This window comes from Coturnix japonica, chromosome 15 (assembly GCF_001577835.2).
Source record: "Coturnix japonica isolate 7356 chromosome 15, Coturnix japonica 2.1, whole genome shotgun sequence".
Classification (NCBI taxonomy): Eukaryota; Metazoa; Chordata; class Aves; order Galliformes; family Phasianidae; genus Coturnix; species Coturnix japonica.
Window position 1 is genome coordinate 5867768 of NC_029530.1, and position 26064 is coordinate 5893831.

At 45.7% G+C, this 26064-nt stretch overlaps 3 protein-coding genes across 5 annotated transcripts in view; 1 reads left to right on the forward strand and 2 right to left on the reverse strand.

The window, feature by feature from the left end:
- KCTD10 (potassium channel tetramerization domain containing 10) lies at window positions 1-9028 on the reverse strand. Of its 2 annotated transcripts, none has more exons than XM_015878049.2 (7): window positions 8916-9028; window positions 8250-8463; window positions 4584-4753; window positions 4222-4308; window positions 3592-3644; window positions 2757-2952; window positions 1-2263 (listed from the first exon to the last, which is right to left on the reverse strand). In XM_015878049.2, the coding sequence occupies exons 1-7, from the start codon at window positions 8916-8918 to the stop codon at window positions 2045-2047; spliced, it is 942 nt and encodes a 313-aa protein (XP_015733535.1). In that variant the 5' UTR covers window positions 8919-9028; the 3' UTR covers window positions 1-2044. The 2 variants fall into 2 exon arrangements, with proteins under 2 accessions (XP_015733535.1, XP_015733534.1); XM_015878048.2 differs by having other exon boundaries at window positions 4222-4311.
- The window catches only part of UBE3B (ubiquitin protein ligase E3B), a 19618-nt gene continuing 2580 nt past the window's right edge, over window positions 9027-26064 (forward strand). The window contains 28 exon segments of the mRNA XM_032447952.1: window positions 9027-9144; window positions 9510-9698; window positions 9860-10056; window positions 10149-10269; window positions 10807-10866; window positions 11209-11313; window positions 11410-11506; window positions 11823-11908; window positions 12588-12670; window positions 13620-13725; window positions 14365-14485; window positions 15151-15328; window positions 15763-15932; window positions 16630-16797; window positions 17462-17633; window positions 18383-18501; window positions 19013-19127; window positions 19545-19644; window positions 19965-20084; window positions 20502-20678; window positions 20758-20868; window positions 20976-21034; window positions 21036-21105; window positions 21512-21577; window positions 23217-23275; window positions 24565-24747; window positions 25183-25294; window positions 25671-25763. Coding sequence (XP_032303843.1) covers window positions 9896-10056; window positions 10149-10269; window positions 10807-10866; window positions 11209-11313; window positions 11410-11506; window positions 11823-11908; window positions 12588-12670; window positions 13620-13725; window positions 14365-14485; window positions 15151-15328; window positions 15763-15932; window positions 16630-16797; window positions 17462-17633; window positions 18383-18501; window positions 19013-19127; window positions 19545-19644; window positions 19965-20084; window positions 20502-20678; window positions 20758-20868; window positions 20976-21034; window positions 21036-21105; window positions 21512-21577; window positions 23217-23275; window positions 24565-24747; window positions 25183-25294; window positions 25671-25763 — 3012 coding nt within the window. The 5' untranslated portion in view covers window positions 9027-9144; window positions 9510-9698; window positions 9860-9895.
- Window positions 23289-26064, reverse strand: part of MMAB (metabolism of cobalamin associated B) — a 13024-nt gene continuing 10248 nt past the window's right edge. For both annotated transcript variants that reach the window (XM_032447954.1, XM_032447953.1), the window contains one exon: window positions 23289-25376. In XM_032447954.1, coding sequence (XP_032303845.1) covers window positions 25341-25376 — 36 coding nt within the window. In that variant the 3' untranslated portion in view covers window positions 23289-25340. The remainder of the gene's footprint in view (window positions 25377-26064) is intronic.

Here is a 26064-nt window from a genome sequence, read left to right on the forward strand (position 1 = left end):
GTTTTATTGAGAGACTTAATGAACAAAGGGCAAGCGGCCAGAAGGTGAGGGATGTTCTATCCCAGGACAGCGGTACATCTTTGTTACACAAGTAGAGTTAAGTTAGGAGTGTATTACAGATCAGAAACACGTAAACAGCTCAGTCATGTGTCAAAGTACACAGTGCCAAAGAGAGCGCACGCCCCAGCTTATCACATAAGGCAAAAAGGGAGAGGCACTGTGTCCTGCACACCAACAGCCTGAACTATGGGCTTGTATGAACCCGAAGCATGTTGCACTGGTGACAAACATATGTAAGTACAGCTTAGAAAAGAAGCCAAAGGGATCAGGACATCGCTGAAGGTGCTGAACTGCAGTGCAACCACTCTGTCTGGGTACTGCTGAGTTCTTTCTTCAGCTTCTGCCTGATAAATAAGAGTAGAGGAGACAGGGATAACAACCACACTGTCACAGCCCCTGGCTGTTCAAAACTTGAAGTCTTTGGTTACGAGGAAGACAACTTCAGCCTAACTCTGAAAGCTGTTAGTTGTACATGCTGCTCCAAAATTGCTTACTGCTTTATTTTAGATCCCACATAGTTTAGCTGCAGAGGCTAACTGCTACTGAAATACACCAGAGTAATGCAGCTGGTGATGCTGACTGTGCCTTTGGTTTTTAAAATGCCAATGTGCCACAATCGGCCCTGAGCCAGGACTAGGAACCCTTACAGCAGGAAGCTTTCAGAAATGAAGGGCCTCACTGAGTGATGCAGAGTTGCCACTGTGGGACACCCAGCAAAAAATACTCCAGGTGAAGAATCAAGAAGGTCTGAAATGGCCAAAGTACTCTGGGCTCTGCCACAGCAGCACCCTGACTGAAGTTTAAGACTTCCTACTGCTGGTTGCTCTCTCAGGCTTTCTTTTACATTAACCATTACAGCTGCAGCTCTTCTCATTATCCATTAGCATCCAATCCTAGTGAATAATACACTATCTTCCATCACTCTGACTGATACTTGACTCCACAATAGGCAACACGAGACTAGGAGGTAGATAAAAACACCCATTTATTACTACTCTCTGTAAACCAGACACTACAGCATTCTCTTCACAACGTTTCAGCTTCATCCTTTCACACACAGCTGCCATTTCTGCTGAGAGACTTGGAAAATGCTCAGGATAAAGGCAAACAGGGATTAACCTCTTCTGGGCTGCTGCCTTCAGCTCTACACCAGCACTCTGCACTGCCCTCACTCAAAGCCAAATGCTCCTGTATCAGCTGCAGGACTGAGCTACAGCTGCTGGCCTCCTGCCTACACTATGCTGGCACTGTGTGCCAAACCTGTTATGAATTTTAACCTGTGGTAAAGAAAGCACAGCTTACTGATGGGTGATCATCACATCAATAGAAGTGGGGATGGGCCTCTCCACAACCCAGTGCTACAGAAGCTCCACTGAACCATTGGAGTGGGGCCTGAGAGCAGTGGGAAGCCACAGCCACCTGCACAGCCTGGCAGCACTGGGCTCCCTCTGCTTCAAGCCTGGTGCTCCTCCTGCTATTGCCCAGCCTGATCTACCAACTCCATCACCTTCTGACCTGGAAGAAAAGAATCTCTGCAGCAGCTCCACTGTGCTCAGATCGCTGTGCTTCTGCCATGCTGCGACACCCAGGAGATGGGGTCAGTGAGAGTCAGGAGGGAAGGTATGTGGCTGCCTGACTTCTGTCGTTTTGTTTGTTTTTTAAAGTGCAGGATAATTGCTAAAGCCAAAGGAAGCCAGCCTTCTTCCTCACTAGCCACAAAATAGCAAAGACAAGAGGGCTACAAACTCAGGGCATTTCTCCAGCTGCTCAGTGGGCTTTTTACATACCTATCATACGCCCAGTAACCTTATTTATTCTCACCCTAGAACTACCGCATTTAAATACCCCAGATAACCTACTTCGTTACAAAACGTAATTTACAGACTCATTGAACAAAGAGAAGCTGCCTGGTCCCCTGCTGCAGACAATCCATCAGGACAAGGGCAGAGCCCTCCAGACAGACCCCGCGCAGCCACGGCTCAGCTCACTGGTGCAGATGGGCTCTGTCATCCGGACGTTTAATGTGGATCCTTCGCACGCGTTCGATGCGCTCTCGCTCCTCATCTTCCTCCAGGTGATGGGAGCGGCCAGCTGCTCCTCCTGTGGCTTCTAGGAGCGCGTTGTCGGGTCCCCTGCCATCCTGAGACTCGTACAGCAGAATGTTCAGCGTCTCCTCATAAATGCGGGCTTCGGGGAACTCCACCTGCCCACCAAGAGAGAGAGAGAGAGAAGGTCACTCTCACCTACTGCAGGCACCTCTGTTTTCCTCCCTTACTCCAGCCGTACAAACCCAAACGTTTTGCTATTTGCCTTCAGCCTTTGAGACCCAGCAGGCAGAACTGGCCTGCTCACAGGGCAGATTCAGCCAGGTGTCTCTACAGGAGGTTTGCTGCTGCTCCATGTGAGCTGCCATTACACAGCGATGGACAACAAACCTGATCAAGTGCACAAGTTTGTCTAAAGACAAGAACTGGACTGAGCTTGCATTATGTAATATCAGAATTGCCCCGTGTTAAGCGCTACGTCCAATCAGTCCCTGCCCCAACAGACCCACAGGATGAGCCCCACTATGCTGCTCTCCCAATCTGAATGGCACTGATTATTCTATAGAGATGCTAGACAATGAAAAGCGTGTTCAGAATGGAACAGATGTCCACACGCTGAAAGCAGTGGGGCCCTGCTGCTGTTTACTCCACCTTTGTCTGTTTTTTCTCAGTAGCATAAACAATGGAAGTGCAACAGACTTCAGCAATCTTCCGTCCCTGCCCGTAGAAAGACCAGCAGCAGATCTCGTCTCCAATCACATCTTTTATAAAGAGCACTCTCCCATTAAACCTCAAGGACAGCTTATCAAATAGCTCGATGTTTTTCAGCATGTTGTCGTCAGAGTTGCTATGAGAGACAAAGAAGGCAAGTGGTCACGTCAGGGTAATTAAAGTAGTAATGAAGAGCAGAAGGATTCAGGCAGCGAGCATTTGCAGGCCCATAAGCCCAGCTTCCTTTGATTTACTGCGCATCAACAGCGCTGTGAGTAACACGCAGGCCAAATGGATGTCAAAGGCCGCTTCATTTGTGCACAAAATCCTTACAGACAGATGAAACCCTTCCTAAATTCAAGCTTAGCACCAGCTGGATGAAGACAGTGTTTTGTCATGGAACTTAAACAGAGACATAAGGAATGGCAGACAAGGTCCTTAATGATTTTGCAACTTATTGACAATGCTATGGCAGGCTTTCTGTATCCAGCCAAAGTGCTGCAGCCTATGGGGAATGCAGGCCAGCAGTTGGCCAGGAGTCTCTACCAGCTGCACCTGGGCGTTAGAGGAACCCCCATCCCAGAAATAGCACATGCTCAGCCTTCTGTGGATGACAGTAGGCTCCCTCCTGACTCAAGTTTGAAATTAATTGGGGAAACAAAATTGAGCATGTGCCAGCTCCAATCTGTCACTGGTTCTGAGTGCAGAAAAAGTGAATATCTATCATGGATTTCAGTCTATGAACAACTTCAAAATGACAGGTTAAGTCACTTACCTGGTATAGGAATATTTGTTGTTGCTTCTGTTGTATAGCAGCTTCACTGCTGGCTGTAAAAAAACAAACAACACACACATTGGTCAGAGGACATGCAGTAATCACTGGAATCTCAGCTCCAAGACCACGCAGCAGAAGAGCTGCAATATGAAATGACACCATTAGGCTCAAACTCAATGGGATTTGTTGTTGCTGCAAAACTGTTGTGTGCTGGCTGGTAATGGAGCCGCAATCCCTTCTGATCCCTTCTGGGACTAGACTGTAATTCATCCTCACCCACCACAGCCAGCAGGGAGAAACAGGAGTCACTGATTCACTTTAGCTAAAGAAACCATCTGTTGTTATTTATCAGAGGGCACAAACCAATGGAAGATCTAACAGCCCTGATGAGCTGCTTGATCAGCCTGCTCCTATCTATGGCCTCTACTGTAGCACCTTATGTGGAGACAGACATGGCCTGATCAACATCTGACTTTTAATTCAGAAGACACGATTAGCCTGCTGTAGATTTCTGGTGTTTTGCAGCTCAAATGTTAAACACCATTTCTTAAAGACTTGGTCAAGATCCCACGCAAGTCCCAGGACATCCCAGCATCCTTCCAAGCTACAGCACAGCCCAGTCTTTCTCACCTTGTTAGAAGTGGCTATAAGTTTTTGCTCTTCCTTGGAAGATGTGATGACTGGTACTTTGCAGAATGGTTCATATGCATCTTTGTTCTGCTGAAACAAGAACCAAACAGCAGCTGAATGTAAACAGACCTTAAGGCACGGCACACTTGTATGAGGTGGGAAGGTCCCACATATTCTGTGCCACAGCTAAAGAGCCACAGGCTAAGTGTGCCATCTGCCTTCATGCTGCACCCCAGCTTTGGAAAGGCAGCAAGTGGACACCAGCAGACCATCCTGCTGTGCACACTGAAGCTCTGCCCACCTCACCTCCACCCTTCACTGCAGCCTCAGCAACCCAGCTCCTCGTTAGCTTCACAACCTACCTGCAAGGCTGCCTGGCACTCGTCCACCAGCCCCTGGACCAGGTAGTACTTGGCTTCAGCCAAGAGCTCTTCTATCTCTCTGCGGCTCTCGGGGAGCGGCACAGCACCATCACGCAGATAGTTCAGGATGGTCCCAAAATGTTTCCCACAGCGGTCAATCAGGATCCAGCCTGGGGAAAGGAGAAGAACACAGTAGAGCAAATGCGACAAAAGATGTTGAGCCTGGCCTAGGCTTGCTGCACCAGGCAGGTTCCTGCAAGGAGAGCTCCAGCTCCATGTGGCAATCAGAGCAGCAGAATGTTCTACTTGCACGGGGAACTCGCTGCCTCCTCCTGCATTTTTCAAGTGCGTATGTGGGAGTAAGGTAGGAAGCTCACTTGTTTCTCACAGTTCCCAGTTATTGACAAATGATTAGCTGTAACAGAGGAAGGAATTCTTCTCATTCTCAAAGCGATCAGCTCTGTTCTTCCTCTACTCGCAGAATCCCCACTGTACTCATACATGTGACTGGTTCTTACTGATGCATTTCTTAGTCCAGCCAACCAAACTCAACCACCTTTAGGTTCCCGCACCTCAACACACTGGTACCCACTGAGATCCACCACCTCCAGCAGATGTGCAAAAAGGGCCAGAAAAAAAGAGCACAGCTGTAGGATGCATCACTGCCAACTCAGTTCCAGTCTCCACGTTCCCAAAGTGCAGTTATTTGATAGAGAAAAATGCTTATTGGCCTCTGGAGCTGCTGAAATCCACAACACAACAGCACACGTATGTAAGGTATGGATGATGGGAATGGGGTAACGGAAAGAAAGCAGCCACAAAGAAGCACTTCCCAGTTAGTTGTGATGGGAGGATCCCTGTCTCACCTCTTGCTGCCAGTCGGCTGCTGGACCCAGAGAAACCTTACGCAACGTTGAGCCTCAAGTTTCCATAAATGAACAGCTGGCCACCCTCATGGGCTGCAGCTCAGGAATGCAGCGAGGAAACGCTTGTGGGGAAGGAGTCATATTTTGGACAAATAAGGAAAGTAGGTTAAAGCAGAGCCTGTGTGTTCTGCATGAATGGAATTACTAGTAAAAATCTGAACACTTGGGTAAATTTGGAAAGTGAACGCAGCCCTTTCATGCTGTTCTGAGGACAAAGTCAGACGGTTTCCAGCCGTTTACCACAGACTCTCCATCTCCCTCATTACCCTCCTGTCTATACAATGTATGCTTGCAATTGTAATTTTACAGCCTGTAATAACAAACTGGAAAGCTGAAGGCAGGATAACTAGAAACAGAGAACTAAAAGACTGATCTAGGCTAATGAATGCAATACACCTATTGAACCAGAGCAGAAAAAAAGCCCATTTATCAATGCAGAGCTCTCCCATTTTAAAGAGACAATGGAGCACAGGGCGTGCTAATAAACAACAACATCCATATCCCCAAAAACGCAGCCATTTACAAAGTGTTTGCCAGAGCTCAGCGCAACCTGAAGAGAAGTAATGAGAGGGTTGAGAGAGCAGAATTACGACCCCCAAACTTCTTTGTTATCATCTCTGCCACAGCTCCTTCTGTAGGCTGTAAAAATGTGCTGCAGCTTTATGCTTACAGATGGCAAAACCAAAGCAGAATTGCTCACTTTCAGACAGAGTGGGGAGGGGGGGATGAGAAAATATTTGGAGCAGCATTGCAAAATAGAAGCGGCTGCTAAAGCAGCTTGCAAAAAACCCTTCTGTTTTAACCAAACAGCCAAAGCCGCAGCCAAAAGGAGATGACTCACAGGAAGGTGACCCTGCTGCCACTCAGTTATGGCTGTGCAGGGCCTACAAAGTGGGTTTTCAGCCTTTTAAAGCTATTTTGTAACTGTGGCGTTACAAAAAACTGCAATCCCTGCAGTGGGTTTTGCATACGGTGTTCATAAAATGCACATACACGCATTTGATCTCTAGGAAATTTGTTTTCTTTTTTAACAAGGCATCTCAGGGACAGCTTCCAACCACTAAAGGAGGCTACGTTTTCTGACCAAGCCTTGCCAGATGAAACAACAGCCTGACAGCCCTACAAACACCCACCCTGATCAACCAGTTAACAGCAATGTGAAGAGAGGGGATGCTCACAATGCAGTAAGGAAAAGTGGAAACAGATGGAAGCGCTTGGAAAACCCACAGCCTTCTACCCCCTATTCTTCCCATGAAATAAAATAACCAGAGTATGCTGACTTGCTACAGTTCTAAGCTGAAAATAATCATCTGTCACTCCCCAGCAGAGAACTCAGCTCTTCTTCTGGAGTCCAAGCAGCAGCTTGTTGTAATTGTTACACTTGGGAGATGGCACTGAGGTCAGAAGAATGCATCCAAATGAAGAGGAAGACGCACAGTGTGAAACATTCCACAGACTGCAATACAACTTCATTCTTTCCAGTTTCTCTGCAAGTCTGGCTCCTTTTCCTGAGAAACTCTGTTTCGTGCCAGACTTTGGGTGCGCCCAATGGACACTATTTTGACCAGCTTCAGATAAAGAGAGTTTCCTTTGACAGCTCTAACACCATTGTCCTGGTTTCCAGCAACGTGCCAACAAGAGGCAGATAAAGCAAGAGCTACTGCCATGGGAGTGTCTCAGTTACAATATCCAGGAAGTATCAAATTCCTATTAAAGCACAAATGAGCTAAATGGAACAGCCCCATGCAGACACAGTGGAACTCGCAGCAAAAGGAGCATGAGATTTCACATCTTAGCAGAGGAAGCTCTGGATCTGGAGTAATATTATCTGTTGCTCTCCAGGAGAAAGAACCTGCACCTATGGGGAGACAAACTGCACCTTGACCTGCAGCACACAGAGCAGCGCTAATGCCATGCAGCAGCTGAACGCTTGCAAAAGGCATGGTAATACAACTGCAACAATGCAGCCTTTCACCTTCCCCCCAGCTTAAACTCATAGCCAAAATGGGGATATTCGGATGAATGAGTCGTTGGGTTCTTTTATTTTACATTTTTTTTCCCCTTCGAAGCCAGTTTTTCCTATCTCAAGAAAGCTTATTATGAGAGCCCTACTAAATCCATTGCTTGCACCACGTGGCTTCTAAATACAGGCTGTTCTAAAGCACTTAAGTCCAATTCATCTAATGAAGCAATGCATTCGTTGTGCTTTCAGCAGCTTCAAACAAAAATTTCACCTAATTAACCAGCCACAAGGAAGGTGTGTCAGACACACCATGTTACACCAGCCAACCACCAATATTCCCACATGAAAATAAACTTAGGCTTCAAAAATCACCTTTCTGCTCAAAAAACACACCGCTTCCGAGGTTTATCTTTGTATTTCAGATAAGGAAACAAGATGAGGAAACAGCCTTCTGAGCTTCCAAGTAAATACGCAAGTCCTGACTCATAGTTTCTCAGTCACAATTTTCCACATACTTCAGGGCTTTTTGTGTCAGTATTTCAAAAGAAAAAGGCAGCCTGTGTTATCTGGGCCTGAGAGGAGCCCCTTCTGATTCTCAACACCCTGGTCAAGCCACACGTATCCCTTTGTCCCACATCATTCATCAGCTGTCTATGACGAACTTCAATACCAATCAGAAGGGCCCATCACTACAAACTTCCCTCTCTTCTCCAACTTTTGGTCCAACCTCTCCCAACCAAGTTTGAGAAGCGGGAGGGACGCAATGCACATCCTTACCTTCACTGTCTGTCAGAACCTCCATTCTCCCGCTGAACATGGCCTTGAGCATGGTGTCCTGCTTGGTCAGTGTCTGCATGGTGGTGTAGTACAAAGCCCCGCCGATGTTCAGCTTGACATACTTAGAGCTCGGGCTCGTTCCTTTGAAGGACGTGGTGCGGGTGGCAGCTGCCGGCACTGCTGAGCTCACCACACCTTCTCCCGACATCTCTTCCTGCAAGTAAGGAATCAGCAATCAGAACACTGACCCAGCCTGAGGGTCAGCTCTTTGTAATGCCCCCCAGTGCTTTGGGTATTTAACATCGCCTTCTATCTGGAAGGGACAGGCAGCAAAGGAAGCCAAGGAAGAGCTAACGAGGCTTCGTGCTGTTATATCAAACTCTGTCTCTATATTGCACTGTGTTACGACACGGAGCCTGCAGCCCCTCCAGGCCCACCCCAGCGCTGATTGATTCCAGCCCCGCTATTAAATCACAACGATCCGGCCTCAAGGAGCCGCGATGGGCCCCACGGTCCCGGCCCCACAGGACCCCAAGGCTACAAAGCCGACCCCATAGCACAGCCCACCCCATAGCACAGCCCACCCCATAGCACAGCCCACCCCGGGGCTCGGCCTCATCCCCGTCCCCATATCGCCCCATCCCGGCCCTCCATCCCCCCGCTCACCATGAAGGGCGCTGCCCCACGGCCCGACCGTCTGCTCCTCCTACATCCAGTCACATGCACCTCTACTTCCAGGAAGGCGTTTGTGTGCTCTCCTTAAAGCGTTCCGATGCGCTCCATTGGCTCTATGGGGTCGAGCTGAGCCGAGAGGGGGGACGAGAGGCCGGAGAGCGGCTCCTACAGCGGGGAGCGGAGTGTGTTGAGCTGGATGAACCGTGGTACAACCAGAATGGTGTGTGGGGATAGAGGAGGGACAGAGGGCGGAACAGTATGGGAGCGTTGTAGGTTGTCGGCCGGAGCTGTAGGGCTGGACGGGGCTGCCGGGCTCGGCCTAGCGGGATGCCCGGGGCCCCGCTCCGCAGCGGCGGCCTCAGGGGGCCTGGAGGGTGCTCAGGCCTGTATAAGGCCTCTCCATCTGTATAAGGCCTCTCCATCTGTATAAGGCCTCTCCATCTGTATAAGGCTTCTCCATACTCTGGGCTGCCCCGTGGGTCCGTATCGCAGCCAAAAATTGCCTTCCCACGTTTCTTCATCCTCATTCCCTTTTATAATTACCTGTAGGACTGTCCTTAGTTCCGTTCGCTTTCTTGTTTGCAGGGAATGCATCGGGCTGCAAGTAGAGCTGGGATGTGAGGAGCGGATCGCGGTGACTGCACAGAGCTGGTTGGTGCTGCTCGTTTGCTTTGCAATTAAAAGCTTCAATCCTGGGTGCGGACTTCACTAAACGATGTGTATATAGATCTAGATATCTGTGTTTCATCCTTACAGCCCCGTTGCCAGGTAACTTGGCCTTTGCAAAGGCTTTTTGTTTTGTCTCATTGGTCCAGTGCTGTTCAACACCCTCCTTCTCCCCATTTAAATGTCAGCTGCATGCAGGCCTAACATCTGAATTGATTCTGTTTGTTTTCACCTCTCTGCTTCTCCTTCCTCAGGTGCTCATTCAGTTACATTCAGTTCCATTCACCTCTTGGTCAGTCATAAAGATGTTCAGTGCCAGCCAGTCGTCCAAGGCTCAGTTCCTGGACAAAGCACGGCAGGCCCGTGAGGAGCGACGTGAGCTGAAGGAGAGGGAACGTGCTGCTGTGCAGATCCAGGCTCTGGTCCGGAGGTTCCTGTGCCGATGTCACCTACAGAAGGAGATCAGGTGTGTGGGGCTCTGCCCTCTGTGCCTTGCTTTGATCTGAAGAGCTGGGCTTGGTTTGTAACCACTGATGCTTGTATTCTGCTCTTTCCTAGGAGAGAAGTGGAGGATTTCTTTGAGGCAACTGAATCTGGGGCAAGTAAAAGAAGTGCTCTTTCTGTCTTCAGAATTGCTAGGAAGCTGCTGTTTGTATTTAATCATAAGGAGGACAAAGAGGTAAGATTTCTTAACTCTGATATTCTTCTTTCAGTGACACAGTCTAAACATATTCAGCATGTTAATATATTGCAGGAACCTGTGGGATCACTATGTGGATTCAGAAATGTGATCTCTGTTCTTCTTAGAGTGGTCTGCCCATAGGACTGAAATAGAAGAACCCTTGAATTTTTCAGTAGTGGTTCCGTTCTCAGGGCATGGGTTAACAGATGTTTTTCCTGCTGACTATGCCAGCGTCAGTAACTGAGCAATGCCTTGCGATTTTGTTAGCCCTATCAGTTCTCCAGGCACATGCACTGTATCAAATCAACAAAGGTCTATCCTGGCACAGGCAGATCTTCTGCATTGCTCTGTCATGATGTGTAGATGAGCTGTCAGGGAATGAGGGATCAGCACTGTTCATGGGGAATGTGTGTATAGCACTTGTTTTGATCTGCAGATACCTTGCTCCTTCTGCTGAGCTGTTCCTAGTGCTTTTTCCAGAATAGCCTTTACTGTAGTTAGAGCTAATATTGCCTCTTTCCTTTTGTTTTGCAGAGATTTGAAAAGCTGTGCCGTTGTATTCTTAATAGCATGGATGTTGAGAATGAACCAAAGGTCAGCAGGATTTTGAGTGGGAGGAGAGGGGAGTTGTGTGTGGAGATTTAGGTTGGTGTTGTTGAAATTATTTAGCTTTCAGAAACCCCTGAGCATTGCTGAGATACAATGGTAAATGTTTGGACAGGTTCCTCAGTATTCCTCTATTATTTTTACAGTGTCTTTCTGTAGTGGGTGGGAATGCTTTGACCAAGAGCTTTCTAAGAGGAATAACTTGGCTCCATGCTGGGTTCAGTGGGACCCCGAGGAGGTCATTTGTTACAAAGCTTCCTGGTAATGTATCTTGCCTATCAGTAACACAAATACTAATCACTGCTCCCATCTGTGTCCTGCTTTGCTCAGGTGTGGTATGTGTCACTGGCACTCTCCAAGGATCTCACACTCTTATGGATCAAACAGATCAAAGATATTTTATGGTTTTGCTGTGAATTTCTCAAGCAGCTGAAGGTAATTAATGTATTTTCTTTGTCTGCCTGCATCTATCAGATCTGTAGTTTAGTTCAGAGCTAATTAGGTTTATTATATTGGCGTTTGTTGTTGCAGCCTGACATCTTACAAGACTCTAGACTGGTCAATTTGCACCTCACAATGCTTGTCACTTTCACAGACACTTCTACCTGGAAAATTCTTCGGGGAAAAGGTTGGTGCATCCAGTTCAGTAAAGGCACAGATCTACGTGTGTCCAGAAGTATTCATAGATATAGGAATGCATACTCTGTGTTTTTGCAGGGAATACTTAAAGTAGATAAGTATAGGGAGAAAATATGACTCTTATAGCTTAAGTGTTCCATTTTTACTGAGACTTGATGTAAAATACTGCTAAAATGGTTGGTTTTCACATAGGGGAAAGGAATTGGTGCAAGAAGAGTTTGTGAGCTGATAAATCACTTTGTAGCTTGTAAGACAATGAGCAGTGCAGCTGCTGTTCTAATAACATCACTGTTTTAACTTCGAAGGTGAAACCCTGCGGCCTGCTATGAACCACATCTGTGCTAACATCATGGGACATCTAAATCAGAAGGGATTTTATTCTGTGCTGCAGGTCAGTCTCAGGCTATGTCTCCCATTTATTCCAAACAAGCCCCCATTTTGTTCCATGCTTCTTGTTCTGAGGAAGCTTTTATCATTGCTGTGTGATGGTGAGTGAGGGAGAGGCTGGATGTGAGCGCTGCTGATTTCTGTGTGGTCCTATTTTTCTTCGGAGCAATAAGGACCAAATACATCATCTCCTCTTTTGTCCCCACTGCTGAATCTAAATGCTACTTAATCATCTCATAATGAGATGTAGAGGAAGCTCATTCATAAAGAGCAAGGGCTCTTGACTTGTTTTTTTTTGCAAACTCTGCTGCTGACTTGCTGTATGAATTTGGTTTGTTTACTGTTCTGTTGGGGAAAGGAGCTGATGTCATTTTAATTCATCTTTTAGAATGAGAATGATATTACTGAGCAGCTCTGAGCCTTGCCTGTTAATTCTAAAGTGCCAGGGAACCCTCTGAGTACAGGTCCTAGAGAAAGCAAGAGCAGAAGACAATCTAATTTGAACAAAGCTTCTCCATATGCCACCATTAACCAAAAGCTCTTCTAGTTCTGCTCAAGGATTAGTAATAACTGGTTTTTAGGTTTTTGTGTGTTCTTTCTCTGCTTTGAAAGTCAACACAGTCTGTCAAGAAGTTCCAATCTTTTCCTGAATTCTGCAGGTTTTAATGTTTGTTTTATTTCAGATTTTGCTAACTAATGGCTTGGCAAGATCCAGACCATCCTTGTCCAAAGGCTCTTTAACTGCAATCTTCTCTCTTGCGTTGCGGTAAGGCAGCCAGAGCTGCTTGGGGTGATACACAGCCAAAATTATAGAGCTTTTGATTTCCTCTCTCTCTCTCTCCCTGTCTCTATGCCTTGGAGGGTGTTTTCCTGATAAAAGAGCTGCTTTAGGCAAATGGTTCATGTTACTGTCATCATTTTTCAGGTTGAAGTGCTGTTAAGTCAGCAGTAAATGTGAGCATTAGCCTAGACTTGAGAGCGGTTCCAGTTCAGAGTATGGGATGTGTAAACCTTTCTCTGTTGAACTATCAGAAGGGAATGGAGCTCTCTGCTAAGTGTAGTTGTGCCTCTTCACAGTGAACTGCTGATGCCTGTGTACCCGGTCCTTGATTTGTAGGAGCAAAGTTTGCCCCTGAGACAAGAACCAAATGCAGGTTTTTCTGGTGGTTCAGTCTGTTCTCCTGAAGATCAGCATGCTGTAACTCTGACCTTGTCCCCGAACAGCTCATGTCTTTTCACTTCAGCACTCTGCAGCCTGTAACAGGCATTCTTTAAGACTTCAGTGGTTCATCTGTCCCTCTTCCCTTCTATAGCTGTCACTGCTGGAGTTATGAATTTGTGATGTTCAGTGGAGAAGCAGTGGATGCTCTTAGATGTATCACTTCTGCCTAAGGAAAATGCTACTTAATTTCTGTCATCATGGCAGTAGGGAGATGGGGAACTTGAGAGGTGAACTGCATAACATTTACAACTCTCTTGGTGATGTGGATGTGCTGTGCAAAAAAATACATCATGCTGTGGACTGTTTGACTTGCATAATATTTTGTCTTGATCAATTCTGTAAACTTGCTGTGGTAACAGAAATATAAGTGAGTTTTCTTTTTCCATATGTGCGTCTTGATGAGAGTAGAATCAGCCCTGAATGACTCAGTTAGAAAGACTGCTTCTTTCTTTGCTAGATCGAGTTTCTTGCACTGAAGTATTTTTCTCTGTAGCCCTGTGGTTGCTGCACAGTTCTCAGACAATCTGCTGAGGTCCTTTCTGATCCATATCATGTCTGTTCCTGCTATAATGACTCATCTTGCTACTCTAACACCTGAGGTAAGTGAATGAGATAATAGTACCAAATATGCACTGAATGTCGCACAGCAGCACTTGTCATTCCTCTTTATCAACTTATAAAACAGAACGCTGGCATGTCTCTCCCTGTTTCAACTCTGGTCTGGAAGTGCTTGATCCTTCCACCCTCCAGATGCTCAGGGTTTCTAAATACCACAGAAATCATTAACACCAGTGAGGTGTTGGACTGAACCATCCTCAAATAAATAGAACACAGGTGAAGACCTTTGTACTGCACACTTTGTATGTTCTTATTCTTCCATTTCTGTAATTGTGGGTAGAGACTAACTAGAAATCAGTCTGTTGTATGGCAGAGGTTCTGTGATATAATTAGCAGGCTGTCTACTTAATCTCATGTTGGCTTCCCTGCGTAGCTTGGTGCAAGCAAGTTTTGTGTGAGATGGGCATTCTGTGGTCTTGTAGACAGACAAGGGAATATCTGTCTTCAACTGGAATGTAGCCTATTCAACTGCAAGGTTTTTAATTCCTTACTCTCCAAAGGTTTGAACTTGCCTATCTATCTAGAAAGAGAAATTAACCCAGATTACTGGTGGCAGATCAGGTGTGGTTGTTCTGTGTGGTGCTTGTCAGCCTCACTCAGGGTTAAATTCTATATTTCAGCGTCTGGCAGTGATAGAATCTCATGATCTTTTCCGCAAGTTCATCATATTCTTGAGTCGTGAAGCGCAGTGTCGAGATGTCTGTGTGTGCCTGGAAGGAAGTCACACTCTTTGCTTGTTGGGTAAGCACTTGTAAGACCTTATTTTGTTCTTGGAAGAGAGTTTTGAGCCAAATCTCTGTTGTCCACAGGTCAGAGCTGCCTCCAGCTTGCCATTTTTATCCTCACTTAGGCAGTTTCTAAATGATAATTAAGAATTATTTTAGAATATTGCAGGTATGCTTTAACATTAAGGATATTATGAGGCCCTTGCAAATGGAAGAAGGGTCAGAGATCTGATCTCGTTTGCATCTTATCTTGTATGTGTGTGAAATATTATTGTGAAGCATTATCTCCACTTTATCCAGCATTTCACTTGGGTTCCAAGAAAGTCCTGTAGTGTAGCAGATTTCAATCTAATTTCCTTAAATAGATGTGCTACTGAAATATTTAAGTATATGTTTCAGGAACAGTTGGAGCTCAGAAATACCCATAGCTGTAGCTTATAGTACTTTGTAGAAGGTGTTGGTAAGATACAGATGAGAAGGCTGCAGGAGGATGCCAAAGTGACATTCTGCCTTCATGGCTGACGTGATGGAAATGGCTTCCTGCAGGGTAGCCTCTAGTAGTCATTTTTCACAGTAGTTCTTTATGGTCTTGAAAATAGGTATGTGTTCGTTTTATCTGTAACCTCTGTCCTGCAGTATCTGTTCCTCTTCTAAGCCTTGCTTTACTGGTTCTTCTGCCAGGTAATCTTGTGTACTTGGGCTCCTTGAATGATAAAGTTCTTGAGGACGAGACAGCTCATTTTGTGGGTGTGCTCATTCATATGCTCTCCTACTGCCAGAAGTACGTTTCACAAAAGAAATCCAATCTGACCCATTGGCATCCTGTTCTGGGCTGGTTTTCACAGACTGTGGATTATGGGTAAGACACCTTATGGTGAGAGATGATTAAGCTTCTCCATGTATTTTGTTATTAGAGTGTTGAGTTATTTTTAAGCTGCAGAGTGTTTTGTGCTTTGAGATGAGCAATGTAACCCTACTCAGATGAATTTATCAGACATTCCAGGATGCATATGCAGAACTTAAGCTGCTCTATTCATCTACAAACTATTGCATGGGGAAGCTCAGTCAGGACTGTCAGTCTGGTAACAGTGGCTGTGCTGCCGTGCTTCATTTAGGACTTGTATATCTTTTGTTCTCAAATATTTTGTTATTCTCCTCCTTTTCTTCCCCCTGTGAGGGCCATCTGCAGTGTGGTTTCATGCTCCATTTTGACTGCGAGCTGAATGTGTCAGGATATCAGTGGTGTTTTATTCCAGCCTGCCTTCTAACATTTCTCTCTGACTTCTCTTTTAGATTGAATGAGTCCATGCCTTTGCTGACAAAGCAACTGCAGCATCTCTGGGGAGTCCATATGATCCGCATCCTCTTCAGTGATGTGCTCAGCAAGAAATTGCTAGAGAATCAGGAAATAGCTCAGCTGCCAACACAGCCAGTTTCCCCTCAGAACAGCCTCCCTATGAAGAGTCAGTTCTGCAGGGTTGCTTTTGTGTCTACGTTTGTGTGTGTGTGTTTCTGTCTCCCAGTCTCACAGGGATTGGACTTTTCCACTTAGCTAAAAGCTCTGAGTAATTACTTGCAGCAGCTGCTGCTGTTTAGGTGGGGATAGTTATTTGTAATTCCTGCTCACAGTGCCTCTGTGACCTGGGGCAAGACTCTTGCTTTGATGCTGTGAAAATATCTGCTTATTTTAGCACTTTTCCCCATTGTTTTGCAAGTAGCTAAAGTGCTTACTGCATTGCTTAATGCTTCCCAAGACAAGGTGGGGGAGGCCAGCTTCCCAGGTGAAAAGCAAGGTGAAGCTGGCTCGGGGGCTTGTGTTGCATGGTGATTCTGCAGAAGAGCATTGAGAATAAGCCAGCTGTAATCTTAGCAATTTTCCAGCTGCCAGCCATAGCACTAGATCCTGTGGCTCATTAGTTACTGCAGGTTTGGTAAGGTTTCAGGCTGAAGGGTAATGCCCCCACTGAAACATTCTTCTGCATTACCAGCAGATTTACAGCATTCTGTAAGAAAAATTTCCCCCCCCCCAAGCCAAGTGTCCGTTGGTGACCCAGTTTGTTAAAACCCTCCATCACAGGGTTGTGAAGCTGCTGAGGACAAGAAATGGTTTGGAATAACACCTATATCCTGAGCTATCGTCTCATGTGCTTCCATCACCAGATCTTTTCAAGAGAGCTTTTCAGAAGTCTGCATCCGTGCGCAACATACTGAAGCCTGTTGGGGGCAAGAGAGTGGACTCTGCTGAGGTGCAGAAGGTGTGCAGTATCTGTGTCCTGTACCAAACTACTCTCACCACGCTAACGCAGATACGCCTGCAGATACTCACAGGTCAGGGTACATCTGTGTGTTTCAAATCACTTAAAATGTGGAGGAGAAAAAGGCATTTTTCTTGTTAAATTCTGCTGACTTGTTGGTAGCTTTATTACTGATAACAGTTTATTGTCAGGTTGGATGGAAGGCTTGTTCCATCCTGAATCGTACATCTGATCCAATAACTTTCATCACTTCTTTATCAAGCATTAGCTGCCCAGAATATGAAATGAAGCAAGTTTTCCTGCAATTAAACTTTGCTTACTCAATACCAAACTTAAGATGGAGTCAGTCTTAAGCCTCACAATATTAATCTTTGTGGTGGAAACATTGAATGCTTTCATACATTTTGAAGAACAAATTACCTGACCTCCAAATGGATGAAGGGGGAGGTGAATGTTCTTTTGGTCTAGTGCCTATGGCAGATGAGTGAGTTGAGTGGGAAAGGGTTGCAGATATGTGAGCAGCTCATACCTTGTTAACGAAGGTCTTTCTGCTTTTCCTGGTGTCCCTTAATGCGGGTGGGCTTTGGAGCCCAGTGTGCTGCCTTTACTCTTCAAGTAAAATTTTACTTTACAAAAGGATCTGTTGGCACCAAGCTCTGTTTTTTCTCTTTGAGCCTGCATGAATAAGCAGGCAGGAAAAGCTTAACTGAGTGTGCTTTATATTTTTTCATTGCTAGGCCTCACTTACTTGGATGATCTGTTGCCCAAATTATGGGCTTTTATCTGTGAGCTGGGACCACAGGGCGGGTTAAAGCTCTTCTTGGAATGCCTGAATAATGATACGGAAGAATCCAAGAGGCTGCTGGCCATGTTGATGCTCTTCTGTGACTGCTCCCGCCACCTTATCACGTAGGTAGCAAGCAGAGGGTGCTCTCTATATCTGTAATGTAAAACTCTCATGTTCCTTAGGTTTCAAGAGGAATAATTAAGGTATTGCTGTCTTTGCATAAAGATAACAAGGTAGTGTAAAGCAGCAGGCTTCTTCAACATAATCCTGAGAAAGGATTACATTCAGAAGGACTTCCCCCATCATCCTTTTGTTGCTTCAGGAACATGCAGCTGGCTGAAGTGGCAGCAGAAGATTATGGAAAAAGCAAGGGGGGGGGAACATTCCTCTTACAGCTTATGGGCAGCAATTGCATCAGTCCAGTGTGTGTACTTTGGGGTAGATATCTTTGAAGAATGGTGATACAGTACTGCTGCGAGATCAGCTTATGTGCTTCTGCTTGCAGCTCTGTTGCTGTCTTGCTGATTGGCTTGTGCAGCACAAAGAATGGGAAGAAGGGTGGAAAATTGTCCTTGCTGGTCATTAGGGACTGTTTTGATGATGAAACAGCTCTCTTTGGGACTAGTCCACAGTTCCTTTTAACTGTGAAACACTGCATGTGCTTGCATCTCCTACCTTTCCTACTGTCTAATGTTACAGTCAGATGTCAATCAAAATCAATAAATGAGGATTAGTTGTTTGTGCCTTCAGATTCTCATGGGTGTCAGTCATCATAGAAATAAGCTGCTGCTAAAAGATAATGTGCCTTTATGAAAATTTCAGAAGGGAATTAAATCAACACTTGTACATTTGCATTTGTTTTCTCTGATAGGATTCTTGATGACATAGAAGTCTATGAAGAGCAGATTTCATTCAAACTGGAAGAGCTTGTTACCATCTCATCTTTTCTGAATTCCTTTGTGTTTAAGATGATCTGGGATGGAATTGTGGGTAAGTGCTTTCAGTAGCTTAAGTTGAGGATGCTGGTAGGACAATATGCAGCATTAATTTTGGGATGTGAAGCTTCTGTTAATTATTACTTTGCACAGAAACATTATGTTATGTGGCTCAAATGTGTCCCAGTGCTTTGGTGTCCAGATGCTACTGTCATGCTTGGCACCAAATACAATGCACTCATCTATTACAAAAAAGAACTTGTTTACCAGGCACGATGGGCATATTGGCTTTTGTCATCTTGCTAGAGTCAATCTGTATGTGGATATAGTTTGAGTGCAGCTTAGTTCTGACAGTTAGATGAGGTAGTCTGTGTCTGTTCTGACTTGATGTGGCTAAGAGTTCTGTGCCTCCCAGAAGACTTCTTTGATCAAAGAAATCTAACCTTTGCTGCCTTAAGAGGAAAGTAACTCTCCTGTTAGTGTGGGGGAGATGATCAATGTGTTGCTCTCAGACACTCCTGTTACTTAGGGCTCCTGGACATTTCTGCTTTCTTCCTTTTGTTCAGAGAATGCCAGAGGGGAGACGCTGGAGCTCTTTCATTCTGTCCATGGCTGGCTCATGGTGTTGTATGAAAGGGACTGCCGCAGGCGTTTTGCTCCTGAGGACCACTGGTTACGGAAGTAAGTGTCTCAGCTTACAGCAAGGGTCATGTGCAGCTGTGTGCTTGCCCCGGGGTGTTGGCTTCCCTTTGGGAGTTTGGTTTGGGATCGTTTCCTTTAAACTGGGTGTATATCAAATTGCACTTGAGACTGAGTCAGAAATGCTTCCTGTATTGATTGCATTTAAGGGTGCCCCCTCTCTGTGGCTTAAATACTCTTGTGGAGGTGCTTCTCTTAATGGTTAGCTGCTACTTGTGGAAGCTGGTGCTTTGGAAAGTGGCTCATTACCTAACTCAGTACCTCTGGCCTACTCAGATGCCTTAGTACTTCAATCATATCTGAAACCATTACAGGTTTCCTCTTTGTTCTACCCCCATCTGTTTACCCACCTGGGCACTTCACTGGGATCTCTAAGTCTGTTCCTTTTTTTTTTGTAAGGGACCTCAAGCCCAGCGTGCTCTTCCAGGAGCTGGACAAGGACAAGAAACGAGCTCAGCTGCTCCTGCAGTACATCCCACATGTCATTCCCCACAAGAACGTGAGTGGGATGAGGGAAAGGGTGGAAGTTGAAGGTGGTGGCCTTGGATGAAAGGGACGCATGTCCTGGGTATATTGGGAAGTGGAGCCTGTGACTGAGATATTAATTAGATAAAGGTCTTTATCTGTTTCACTGGGGAATGAGGAGGCAGAACTTCCTGTTTGCAGTGAGTTAGTGATGGTAGTATCATTGGGTCTGCCTGGGAATGGACAACTAAGAACCATGTCTGACCATACATTAGGAACATCTGAAAGCCCTGCTGCATTGGAGGGCAAATAGGACCCCTGTGGATGAAGACTTATGTTTATTTTCTTTCTAAGAGGGTGCTGCTTTTCCGAAACATGGTTACAAAGGAGAAGGAGAAGCTCGGGCTGGTTGAAACCAGCTCTGCATCACCTCATGTCACACACATCACTATCCGCCGCTCGCGAATGTTGGAGGTGAGTGATGTGCTTTGCAGAAGCCAACTAACAAGGCAGTAACTTGGCCTGACAAAACAGGCTGTGAATATGTTTATCTTCTCTGTGGATCCTTGGGGATCTGCTCCCCATGCAATTCTTCCTGCCTTTCTTTTTATGAGTTGATAACACAAACATGCTGGACCTTAGTTCAGTTCAGACTAAGGCTTGGAGTTTTGACTAGGAAAAATGCCAGTCTTTTTGGACACCAAAACTCAGTGATACACATGGAGATGTTTGTGGTGCATCTCTTATCACAGAATCACAGAACGACCTGGGTTGGAAGGGACCTCAAGGATCATGTAGTTCCAACCCCCGGTTCTCCTGTCTCTGCATGTCTGTGTGAGTGTTTCACGTCTCTTCCTACATGTTTGTCCTGGGGCTTTCTGATCTGCGTAGGATGGATATGAACAGCTACGGCAGCTTTCCCAGAACGCCATGAAGGGAGTGATCAGAGTGAAGTTTGTGAATGATCTGGGTGTCGATGAGGCTGGTATTGATCAGGATGGTGTCTTCAAAGAGTTTCTGGAGGAAATAATAAAGAAAGTGTTTGACCCTGCACTCAACTTGTTCAAGGTACGATGTGGGGCTGACTGTGATGACTGGCTGCAGACAGAAGCAGGCTGACTCACTGTACTGTTATCTCTGTGTGCAGACAACCAGCGGTGATGAGAGGCTTTATCCATCCCCAACATCCTATATTCATGAGAACTACTTGCAGCTCTTTGAGTTTGTGGGGAAGATGCTTGGGAAGGCTGTATACGAGGTGAGCCAAAGGTGCTGTGCTAAGATATTGTTAGCACAGCACAAAACCAAAGACATCACACATAGCAAGCATGCAGTGTGACCTCATGTATTTATTCTTGTCTGCAGGGAATAGTTGTGGACGTGCATTTCGCTTCCTTCTTCTTGAGTCAGCTCCTGGCACACCACAGTGATTTACAGTTCTGTAGATGAACTTCCTCCTTGGATCTGAGTTCTATAAAATCTCACTTCAATTAAGGTTTGAGCATTACTATTTCAGTTGTTCAACCCCCTTATCACTGGCTGCTGCTAGACTTGGAAATGCCTTTAGGATACTTGAAAAACATCCCAAAAGTGATAGGGCAGTGGAAATGCATGCTGGTTCTGAAGCAATTGAACACACAGCTGTCCTGTGTTTTTACTGAGGCAAGCAGGGATGAGAAAAGACTCTGAAGGTGTAAACTAGGAATTACTGACTTGCAGTTCCAGAGGTTTAGCCTCAGCTCTTGTGCAGTCTCTCTGTAACTTTGAGCAAGTCATGTATGTTTTATGCTTTTATGCCTGGTGCCTTCTGGGGATCATTTAATGAGAGAGTGATACAGAAATGAAGAATAGCTATTCCTGCTGCTTAACACTAACTCCTTTGCCTTTTTCTGTTCCTGTAGCGTTACGATGGCGATATCAGTGACTTGGGCTTAACGCTGTCCTATGATGAAGATGTGATGGGCCAGGTAGGCTTTTATTCAATGACTTTTGGACCTTTTCTCAGCTCCTGTGCCAGCTGTTGATTAGCAGAGTTCTAAACACTGATATTCCGAGTTCAGGGTCCTGGCTCAGGCAGTTCTTCTTTGTTATATCCTGGTTGCTCCTTGTGGGACCATCTCCCTCACTTGTCTGGCTGATGTTACCACGAAGAGTTTCTGAAGCACTGAAAGCAATCCTGAGGACTGTTCACTGTCTGCTGCTGTTGGAGAGTCTCTGATGCTGGAAGTGGCAGATTGTGAATATCAGCAGTTTGCAGCGGAATTGGGTTTGACTCCTGAGCAGAAGTATCCTGTCTTTTCTCAGTGTCCTTAGGGCAGAGAGACTCACCTGCAGTCCATTGGTCAGCTGAAGGCATCTATTTCTCTCTGAGCTTTCTGATAGCTAGTCTTAAGCATCTATAACAGAATCTGCACTGAGTGCTTTTCACTCTGTGATTCTGGATATGTAATATGGATGCATCATTTGGCCTCCTCTAACCAAAGATCTTGAGGAGGATTGACTGATAAATGACCTTGTTTGACTGCAGGTAGGATGTAGCTCTGCTTTTCTTTCCACACACTAAAAGATGGCTGTGCTCAAAGGTTGGCTCCAACTCAGAGCTTGTCTGAACTCAGCTGTAGGTCTCTCTGACTTTGTTCAGTATTTATCAGTGGGCAGAGAATTGGCAAAGTTTGCCCTCTGGCCCTTGATTTTCTTTCTAGTGCGAAGATTCTTACTTGAAAACCATTTTGTGTTTTTTCCTACACAACTGGTTTTCTTCTCTTAAAAAGAATCTGTGTGAGAAAGGAGGAAGTCTCTTTATATGTAACAGTTTCTGTGATGGAAACTTGAAGTCTGACAGCAAGGCACTTGGCCTTGGAAAGGAAAGTCTGTAGAACTCCATGTGAAGGTTTGATGATACATGGCTGCGCTTGTGCACTGGATTTCTGCAAAGTTCTGCGCAGCCACTGGTGCTGTAGTGGTAGATGAGAATAAAATGCCTTTGCTGTCTGCAAATCCTATGAGAAGGCTACTACTAGAGCTAAGCTAGCTCAGAGACCAGTAAGTCATGGAGTGCTTATCAGGGGCACTTGAGCACCAGGCAGGATGGAGATTCTTCCCAGCCATCTCGCTTTCCAAGTGTGCTTTGCTTCATGTTTTAAGTGCCCATCTGGAAGGACTGTGAACTCCAGGGAGCTCTGTCACTCAGCAGCCCCAGGTGAGACCTCTGGAGCAGACAGCTTTGGGTTGGGCTGTTAGACCAAGCTTTGCAAAGGCTCTGAGGCTGCTCAGTTTCTGGACTGTGGGATTGTGACAGCCCCCCCAGGGCTCTTTGAATTGATTTGCATGTTGTTCAGCAGTGATGGAGCAGAGGAGAGGAGGGTGTCCTCAAAGATGTGCTGGCGCTGCCGGTGGGAGAGTTGGAGAGTTCCCTACTGTTCAATTGCTGTGTTAACAGTGAAGTGAAACTGGTTTGAGGCAGAAGTAGGATTATTACTTAAATATAAAATCCTACTGTTTTATTGTTAAAATAAATGTTTTATGGGGAGGCAACAGCTTAGTGTGACATTTCTTTCCATTGTGGTTCCAGGCAGTAATTAGCAATACAATCATTTCTTCCCTCAGCTTGTTTGCCATGAACTTGTTCCTGGAGGGAAGACCATTCCCGTTACCAATGAAAATAAGTAAGTACAGCAATTAGATTTTTAAGGTCACCACTGCAAAATACTTTATTCTAGTTCCTTGGGCTTGCATCTGGAATGAATTGAGATAGATTAGAGTAGAAGGAGCCCATAAATATCTTAATAGAATTTACTGGTTACAGTTCATCGGCAGAAATTGTATTAAATTCGATTTGCAAAATAGAAATTGACAATTTACTTCTTGCAACAGTGTTTCTGAGGTCAAAGGCACACAGCCTGTGAGATTCTGCAGGATTTAATGACGGTGATAGATGCAGACAGATGGATTCAAAGCAATTCAGGCACACAGTCGTGAACACAGAGGGCACAGATGCTCAAAGACACCTTGGAGCAGACAGATCTTCTCAAAATGATAACATGTGGCAGTTGTATAAAGCACTGTTCTTCAGAAGAGACAGTGGTGAATTCAAATGTAGTCGACAGTCGTACTTTAGACACAGGAAATCAGAGGAGACACTGAGCCCTGTAGCTATTTTCACAGATAACCGGCTTTTAGATAGTTATCATAAATGTCAACTCCAGAGCCTGAAAACCAAACCCACCTTTTTGTTCCCTTCATTATTTTTTCCTTAGCCATACCCTTCAGTGATCATAAATGCAAGGTAAAATACCTGCTATGTAGATGTGTGTTAGAACTGGTAATCTGGGGTTCGTTCTCTTTTAACGGTAAGAGAAAGCTGGATCCTACCTGAAGATTCACCTTTGTTAGCGTGCTTTGCAATCTCATGTGCCCAGTCTTTTCTTTTTCCCCTCTTGAGCTCTCGTGGAGGAGTTTGCATTTGAAAGGGTCTTTTTGTGGCTTGTCAGAAGTCAGCTCAGGGAGGAAGTTGAAAGTCCTGTATGTTGCTGGGCTTTTTTTTCACAGCAGAAGCTTTGAAGCTTTTGTGCAGATGTGCCCACAAATTGGGAGCTGGGAGGGAGCAGAAGTATCATAAAGTGGAAGCAATCCAGGAAAAGGTTCTTTCTCTCAATGACAGAGTGAGGTTACCTTGCTGAAAACACAGACAACATGGATGTGGTGGTGTCTGCCTTGGAGCTCATGAGCAGTGCACCTCTTCTTCTGCACAACTAGGGTGAAGGTGAACATCTCCTCAGTGTTCTTAGTGTGTTAATTCCAGGTGTAGCGAGAGCCCTGCAGAGCATGATCTGTTCATTCTTAAGGAACTGGAAAACAGGCCTGTATTTTCATCACAGCAGAGTATTTCATAGTCTGAGGTGGATCTCTCTTGCTGCTCTGGCTCATTGGCTGCCACCTTCCCTCTCGTACACAGGATCAGCTACATCCATCTCATGGCTCATTTCCGGATGCACACGCAGATCAAGAGTCAGACAGCAGCGCTCATCAGCGGATTCAGGTCGATCATTAAGCCTGAGTGGATTCGTATGTTCTCTGCACCAGAGCTGCAGCGACTGATCTCTGGTGACAACGCTGAGATTGACCTCGAGGACTTAAAGTAAGTGACCAGCTGAGTCTGCTGGTTTTTTTCATTCAGCAAAACAAACTGTGTTACTGTGTGGTTCTATAGAGGTTTGCAGGAGACTGAGCCTTTCCCAGCTATCTGTTCATCCTTATGGGAATTACAAGCAGATAGAAGCAAATGGAATGAATAGCAAGTTGCTTAAAGCTAATCTGGATGAAGTATTAATGAATGTAAAGGGTCCCTTCCTCCACTGGCATGCAGTGGTTTCCAAGAGCAGAATTTCTGTCCTTTCCTTTCCTCTGATTAAGCACCCAGTAAGCATTTGTGGGGCTCTGTGCTGGCAGTTTGCTATAGTAGAGAACTCTGACTCGTGGTAGCAGTATTGATCCTCCCAGCACCTGTGTGCTGGCAGCTGTGACCCTGCTACTGCAGTGGGATGCAAACCTGTCACAACCTTTTTCTCCCCAGAAAACACACAGTGTATTATGGGGGTTTCCACGGGAGTCATCGGGTCATTATCTGGTTGTGGGACATCCTAGCTAATGACTTCAGCCCTGAAGAGAGAGCCATGTTTCTGAAGGTAAGTGCAGTCTCTTCAGCCCAATCTGGAATTAGTAGTAGTTGGGTCAGTGCAGTTCTCCTCCTGTTACGTGTTTTCTGCCCTAATAGAAAGAATATCAGAACGCTGAGTGCCTTAAAATCTACACCCTGCTCCCCTGGTGGGGGTGCCCTGGAAGCAGGGTTCTATAAATGCTCTTTTTTTAACATGAATAGTGCTGCATGGATGGCAGTTTTCAAAGGCTAGAAGAGCTGAGCACAAAGCCCAGCAGTATCATACGGTGGGGTGCTCAGATGCCAGTCTAAGCAGCTGTTTGCTGTGACTGCATTAGCCACGTGTCTGTTACAGCCAGGCTGCTCTCACTGCTGCTGTCTTTCACTGTCCATCACTTTTTCAGTTTGTTACCAGCTGCTCTAGGCCTCCACTTCTGGGCTTTGCCTACCTCAAGCCTCCATTTTCCATTCGTTGTGTGGAAGTCTCTGATGACCAGGTAGGCGTCTCTCATGCATTCCTTGCATTCTGGCAGGCCTCTTTTCCTGCCCAGCTTCCTCATCTCTATCCAACCAGGAAACTAAACTATAAAGATGTATATTCTACAGATGAAGGTGAAAACAGCCTTCCACTAACAGAATGCATGTGGCTGTACCTCCCTCCTTCCCAGCACAGCAGCAGCTGGGCTCTTCATGCTTATCTGCTGAGTTGTGCTTTCTCCTCACACATCCTCCTCATGCTTCGGATCCTGTTCCCTACATGTGTAATGGCACTTGGAGTTAAAAGCAGCTGATTGCTAG